We start from the raw sequence: 8,050 nt of genomic DNA on the forward strand, positions 1-8,050 counted from the left end.
CCCCTCTTCTGTACTGTGTCCCTGTTCCAGCCATCTCTCCCATGTACTGATGCTGACCTGCACTCCTCCAACACCGTACTAATCCCATTTTACTTACTTCTCCCCAGAGCCAGCCATTTCCTGAAGTGACTTAAGTGGTTCTACTCTTATTTCATATGTATCTGTCTATAACACTTTGAGAGCGTGTGTCCTCAGTACAGTACTATATAGATTATGGGAAGTGAAAAACAATTTATTAATGTAAATTCCTTCAAGTTGGAAATACTTTTTAGTTTGTATTTGGCTCCGTGCTTTTGCTTGTAAGCCTCTCTGTTTACACATAGGCTCTCGTGTGTGACTAATAGTTAGCCACCCTGCATTTGGACGTTTCAGTCATGCTGGTCCCTTGCTCTTGCAGTGAAACACTGGCATTTTTGTACCTGGTCTCATTGTGTGCACATGAGAGCTTCCCTAGTATTGTGTATAGAAGTGACGCTGTACCATAAGATCTGGGTGTCTCAGCTTTTAAAAATACAATACACTAAGATGTTGTAATATTAAAAAACAAATTTGCCTTGGCTTATGGTCAAAGTTGAAGACTGCTGCTGTTCTAAGGATTTATGTGTTTGTAAAACTCTAGATACATATTTATCCAATTTCGCTACCCGATGGCAACACCACCAGCACACTATTGCATTTTTAATGCCTTTGCTCACTTAATGGTAGACATTCATGCCTTTAAAAAAAAAAAAGTCTAACTGTAAGGATTTTGATGATACGTGTCATCGTTGGTTGCTAAAGAAGAGCTAATCACTGTCATTTAACTACATCTGAGCTTTCTTGTAGTACTCGCAAGCAGCAAACAGCACCAAAGAACTGGATGACTGTGAGCAGGCTAACAAACTGGGTGCCATCAACAGCACACTAAGGCAAGTTTAGTTGTACTTTGTTTATATCAGTCCCTTTGTGTAATTTTTTTTTTTGAGACAGGGTTTCTCTGTGTAGCCCTGGCTGTTCTTGAACTCACTCTGTAGACCATCCTGGCTGACATCAGAGATCTGCTTGCCTCTGCCTCCTGAGTGCTGGCATGCACCACCACCACTGCCCAGCTTATGATTTCGATAGAACATTTTTTTACTCAACGGTTACATTTTCAGCTAATAAACTTCTAAAAAGAACAATGCCCACAGTTGCATTAAATGCTGCACCCTTTGTCCTATTTTAGCCTTGGTGATAACACCAGAGGATGAGTGGACTGGCAGGGCTTTTCTGCTCTTCATGAACATTGTGTGGAAGGAGCTGAGCCCTTGAGCCTTGAATAGGCAGGAATCCAGGCTGTGTATTTGCAGTAATGAAAGCTGCTCTCAACATAATTTAAGTTTCATAATTTTTTTCTGATGACTTTTTCTTATTTGCTCTAAACAGAAACTTGGTTTTGAAGGTCAGAATAATTTATAATCTCAGATTATTCAGTATGAAGTGACTCAGTGTGACTTGTAGTTGGGATGCAATATTCATAAATTCTTTTAAAATTTCTATTTGTTTAGATTTATATTTTTTCTTTTTTTTATGATTTTATTTATTTATTATATGTAAATACACTGTAGCTGTCTTCAGACACACCAGAAGAGGGAGTCAGATCTTGTTATGGATGGTTATGAGCCACCATGTGGTTGCTGGGATTTGAACTCTGGATCTTCGGAAGAGCAGTTGGGTGCTCTTACCCACTGAGCCATCTCACCAGCCCTAGATTTATATTTATAAACTATAATTGCTATTAAATCATAAAGTTAATGGTCTTTATTAGTATCTTTGTAATATGAAGATAATAGCCTGTATTATTTATTATTAAAACTTTAGAAATGTGAAAGGATGATATAAAAACAGCTATAAAATCACTCTCCAAATTGTGAATGCCACAATTTGGGGTAATGTTTGTTTTGGGGGCTATGGCCTAAACCCAGGGCCTCGCCTGTGACAGTCAAGGGCTCTACTGCCAAACCCAGGGCCTCGCCTGTAACAGTCAAGGGCTCTGCTGCTGAACTATATTCCGAGTCCTCCTTACTTTTTTTTGATTGTAAATTTGCTTTTTAGGCATGGGTTGAAACAGATTTATCTCATTCTAACTGGTAGATGTTTTCTTGTGTAAATGTGTTGTATTTTACTTACCCACTCGCTTTTTGTTACTATGAGAAGTTTTTTTTAATTAACCGTAAATATAATACAGGAACAATAAGATGTTAACAGAGTGACCTTACCTTTATAAATGTAACCTAGTAGTGTCCATACTCCCCAGAGGACCATGTGAACTTTCCTAGCTGTTACCGCCTTCCAAGATGCACCAGGGTTAGAAATTTGTGTTGCTTATTTAAACGAACAGAATAATATAAAATATGTTCCTTTGTATTTGTGGGTGGTGTTTTATTTATTTATTTATTTATTTATTTATTTATTTATTTTTGAGATAGGGCCTTACTTTATATAGCCCTGGCTGGCCTGGAACTCACTACGCAGACCAGGCTGGCCTCAACTTCATAGCAATCTGCCTGCCTCTCCCTTCTGAGGTAGTCATGCTGGGATTAAAGGCATGGCCTCCCATGCCTAGTCTTTTGTTTTTTTTGAGATTGGATCTTGGGCTGGCCCACAGTTGATGATTCTCCTTGCCTGAGCCTCCTATGTTCAGGGATTACTGCTATGTGGCATCATAACCCTCTTGTGTCTTCTTTAAAGTATGTTATGGCTTCCTTCATGTTCTTGAATAAATAAACACTTCTTTTTCATTGGCACCTAGTATTCTATGGTATTGTGGGAATTCTATTGATTGATAGATTCACTTAGAAGTCATTTTAAGAACATCTAGGCTGTACACCTGTACATTTCTAGGAATAATCATAGAAGTGGAGTTAAATATTGCCAAATGGTTTCTCAAAATTACTATAGCAAATTACATTGCCCCTAATGGTTTATAACCATTCATACTTTGAGGCTGGCAAGATAGTTCTGTAGGCAAGAGCACTTGCCACACAGACTTGAATTTGATCCCAGGGATCCATGTTAAGAGCCATGCAGTGATACACATCTGTAGTTGCAGTTCTACTGTGGCATGATGGGAGGTAGGGACAAGACAAAAGGCTGGAAGTCCAGGGGCGGCTGGAGTACACACTGGCAACTGAAAGGAGACCCTGCCTCAAAACAAGGCAAGAAGGCGAGACTGCCACCCCAGAGATTGTCCTCTGACTTCTACATGTGCAGCATGGCACTGCATGCCCACATGTATAAATACACACACACACACACACACACACACACACACACACACACACACACACACACACACGGCGCTCGCACCCTACATGCAAGAGGAACAGGGAGAGGTATCCTAGTTCTGCATTTCTCTAACAATTAGTAGTATAATTTTAAACAGCTTTATTTTTAAGTCTAATTGACAACACAGTGTGATGTGCATATTTGACATACACAGCTTCATGGCTGGACCTTTGTACATATGCCACCTCCACTTCCCTGTCTCATGTCTCCTCACATGTTTTTACCTGTTGTGTTGGACTGGGAGAGGGGACACAGTCCATCCCTGTGGGAAGTCAGGACAGGAACTCAAGCAGGGCAGGGACCTGGAGGCAGGAGCTGATACAGAAGCCATGGAGGGGTGCTACTTACTGGCTTGCTTTCCATGGCTTCATCAGCCTGCCTTCTAATAGAACCCAGGACATGAGCTCAGGGAATGCCACCACCTATCATGGGCTGGGTCCTCCCCCCTTGATCACTAATTGAGGAAATGCCTTATAGCTGAATCTCATGGAGGCATTTCCTTAACTGAGGCTCCTTCCTCTTTGATGACTCCAGTTCATGTCAAGTGGACTGAGAGAGGGGAACAGTGCAGCACCAAGCTGGGTGGTGCACACATACAATCCCAGCACTTGGATGGCGGGGATGTGAGCATTGGGGGTTTATGAAGCCAGCCTAAGTTACACAGCACCACCCTGCTTGGAAAATCCAAGGATTGGAGAGTCAACTGTGATGAGTCTAGCATGCAGAGTGTGAGCCTATGTGTCATGAATTAGTCAATATAATAAAGTTCCTTGTATTTGGTGGGTCCTATAAATAAAGAAGCAACTTAAATTTAAAGGATTCAAAAAACAAATTGAACTTCCGCTTTTTAAAAACAGTTACTACAGTTTGTCAGTTGGAATGGTGATCTTGAGTTTTATGTTTGTTATATAAGTTGTAAATTAAATTTAAATTACTGAGCTAGGGCTAAGAATTATTTTACAGTAGTGAAGCAATATAAATAACCCATGAAAAGTGGTAACAATGCTTTTCATGCCTTGACTTTAACATTCCTTAGTTTAACTACTGCTAGAATTTAGGTAATTTATGGCATCATCTTCTGAAGAAATTATCTTTATTTTTGTTCACTAGAATGCAATTTTAAAATTTCAGCTCCAAATGTAATTTTTTTTGTTTCTCCCCATAGTAACGAAAGCAAAGAAGCGTTCATTGACTGGGCAAGATATGATGATTCGCAGGACCACTTTTGTGAACTTGATGGTAATCAAATAAGTTGTCGCCGTCACTTTACCCTGAAGCTTTTTGTAAGACATTTGAACCATTGAAAATATGGCCTGAGTTAGTGCTACAACACTGGGTTTTTCTGTGGACACATTACTATTGATAGGGCATTTATTGAGAGAGTCTGTTTGAGGCCCTGTTCTAAGTACTATAGATATGTTATTTCTTTCCCATCTTTACCTCTGTCTTTAGATGCGTATTGTTCCATGGCTGAGAAACTTGAGCCTCAAAAAGCAAATAACTTGCTCAAGACCACATAATAGCAAGAAGCTGAGGCATGATTCAGTCCTAAATCTGAGTCCCAAGCCTGTATTTTTGACATTCCAACATGCTGTCTCCTGTGGGCCTTCACTTTAGGTCACTTGGTTCTAGTTCTGTGAACAGGCCATGAGCAGGTCAACTCATAGCGAGCTACTCCCTGCAGTATTGGGGAGGACTCAGACTTGATGGCCTCATAGCCCTCTCCTTTTAAGCATCCTTGGAAGGGTGATTGGCAGGCTCTGACCAGCCAAGTGACTGCCACTTAGCAAAAGAGAATTACAGTAACTCAAAATTTCCCGAGAATATTTCCACTGTGCTGTGTGTTCAAATCATTCCTTTGACCTCTCTCCACTTTTTCCTGTAGTGTTAACTTGTGTAAAGTGGGAAAGAACAATGAGCCCCAACCTACACAGATGGAAATGGAAAGTGGGAAGCAGAAACTTCCCAGGTCCTGTAGCGTCCTCAGGGGGTTATACTGCTTTGTAAAGATTTGAAGAGAATTCTCAGATTGTCTTAGTTTTCTATTGCTGTGATAAAATACCTCAACCAAGGTAACTTATAGAAGAAAACATTTAATTGGATTTAACAGTTTCAGGGGGCCCGAGTTCATGGTAGCAGAGTGAGGGCATGGTGGCAGGAATAGCTAAGAGCTTACATCTTGAATCTTGAACACAAGGCAGAGGGAGGGAACACCAGGAATGGTTGGAGTCTTGAAAGATGAGCGCCTACCCCCACTGACTCACCTCCACCAACAAAGCCACATTTTCTGATCTTCGAATCTTCCAAACAGTTCCTCTAATGGTACCAAGTATTCAGACATGAGTCTATGGGGACCGTTCTCATTCAGATGACACAGAACTGTGCTCTAATACACTTAAGATAAGTTACAGAGGGCTTCTGCTTTAAGCAGAATCAAGATGAGAGCTGAGAGCTGAGAGTGCTCCCATGACTTATTTGGATGTACCAATAGAGAGCCAGTGCAAGGTGAAACGTTCCCATTGTGAGCCTTAGAGTAGGTGGTTTTGTTAGAGCCACTTTCTGTGGCTGCTGTCATCTCTATTTGAATGGAAATACATCAAGTAGTTGGCATTGCTTATTTTATGTCACTATTCTTTCATTTGCTCCGGTTGACACTAAAGTATGTGGAGTGCCATAACTCATGCCTGTGATCTCTGTACTTGGGATGTTGGGGAGGGAGAATCAAGAATTCAAAGTTGGGGGGCTGGTGAGATGGCTCAGTGGGTAAGAGCACCCGACTGCTCTTCCGAAGGTCTGGAGTTCAAATCCCAGCAACCACATGGTGGTTCATAACCATCCGTAACAAGATCTGACACCCTCTTCTGGAGTGTCTGAAGACAGCTACAGTGTACTTACATATAATAAATAAATCTTTAAAAAAAAAAAAAAAGAATTCAAAGTTGGGGGCTGGAGAGATGGTTCAGTGGTTAAGAGCACTGACTGCTCTTCCAGAGGTCCTGAGTTCAAATCCCAGCAACCAAATGATGGCTCACATCCATTTGTTATGGGATATTGATGCCCTCTTCTAGATTTGTGTGAAGATGGCTACAGTGTATTCATAGAAAATAAATAAATCTTAAAAAAAAAAAAAAGAATTCAAAGCCATCCTTGGCTACATTTAGTCTAGCTATGTAAGAACCTCATCTTAAAAAGATGAGCCAACCAAACAAAACCTACTATAATCACTTCTTTCAATTAAAAATTAAGCATGGAGACTTTCATATTAATGTATTCTGTGAATATATATTACACTCAAAATAGGCATTTCATGGCATTCTCAGGGTTGGTGCTATGGCTTGGTGGGTAAAGCGCTTGCCTTGCAAGCCCAGGGATCTAGGTTTGAATCCTCAGCAACTATGTAAAGCTGGGACATAGTGAAGAGCAAGAGATCTTACCTCAAGGTAGAAGGCAACACAGAAGTTGACATAGTAGATAACCTGTAATATAGTGTTAACAATTTTTTTTTTTTGTTTTTTGTTTTGTTTAGATAGGGTTTCTGTATAGCTCTGGATGTCCCGAAACTCACTCTATAGACCAGGCTGGCTTTGAACTTGAGATCTGCCTCCTTCTCTTTCCCAAGTGCTGGAATTAAAAGTGTACACCACCACCCAGCACTTGTTTGATTTTTTTTTTGTTTTGTTTTGAAGACAGATTATCTCTCTGTTGCCCTGACTACCTTGGAACTCATTATGTAGAGCAGATTAGCTTGAAATCTTAGAAATCCACCTGCCTCTGCCTCCTGAGTGCTAAGAATGGTATGTGCCACTGTTTTAGTCGGTGTTTTATTGCTGTGAAGGGACACCTTGATCATGACAACTCTTATAAAAAGGAAACATTGGGGTTTGCTCACAGTTTCAGAGGTTTAGTCAGTTATCCGCACGGTGGGGGACCTGGCAGCAAGGATGACAGCAAGCAGGAGGACACAGTAGCTGAGAGTTCTGCATCTGGGTCCCAAGGCAGCAAGAAGAGAGAGTGGCACTGGGCCTGGGTTGGGCCCTTAAACCTCAAAGCTCACCTCCAGTGACACACTTCCTCCAACAGGACACACTTATTACAACAAGGTCATAACCACCAATCCCTCTCAAGTAGCACTCCTTCCTAATGACTAAGCATTTACATATATGAATCTATGGGGGCCATTCCTGTTCAAACAACCTCAGCCACCATGGCCATTTTAACCAGTTTTTGTTTTTTTGTTAAATACTGTTTTCACCAGACTTGCTGACACACACCTTTGAGAGGCAAAGACAGGCAGATCTCTTTTTAAGGTTAGCCTATTCTACAAAGTAAATTCCAGGACAGCCAGAGCTACACAGAGAAACCCTGTCTTGAAAAAACCAATCAAACCAAAGAAAAAACAAAAACAAAACCCCACATTGGTTTCTTAAATTGTACATATGGGAGGTATGTCTTGTGTGTATATTTATTTAGGCAGGTCCTTAGAACCCAGTAGCTCTCTTACTATAGCTACTCCAGCCACCTTGCTCTAAGAGCCCCTAGTTCTGCCTCCTGCATGCTGGAGTAATATAGGTGGCCACCATTCCTGTCAAACATTTACCTGGGTTCTCTTGGGATATAGACTCTGGTCCTTATACTTTCAGGGCAAGTGTCTTATCCACTGACACTTCTCCCTAGCTCTACTTTAAGATTTTTAAGATTATGAATTTAGCCGGGCATGGTGGCTCACGCCTTTAATCCCAGCACT

General features: G+C 41.0%; 1 protein-coding gene across 1 annotated transcript in view; it reads left to right on the top strand.

Moving 5' to 3' along the window:
- Ero1b (endoplasmic reticulum oxidoreductase 1 beta) overlaps window positions 1–8,050 on the top strand; it is a 41,354-nt gene that overhangs the window by 13,602 nt on the left and 19,702 nt on the right. The window contains exons 5-6 of the mRNA XM_021215542.2: window positions 826–908; window positions 4,472–4,545. Of these exons, the coding sequence (XP_021071201.1) occupies window positions 826–908; window positions 4,472–4,545 (157 nt within the window). The remainder of the gene's footprint in view (window positions 1–825; window positions 909–4,471; window positions 4,546–8,050) is intronic.

The sequence above is a fragment of the Mus pahari genome, chromosome 16, assembly GCF_900095145.1.
Source record: "Mus pahari chromosome 16, PAHARI_EIJ_v1.1, whole genome shotgun sequence".
NCBI classification, from domain to species: domain Eukaryota; kingdom Metazoa; phylum Chordata; class Mammalia; order Rodentia; family Muridae; genus Mus; species Mus pahari.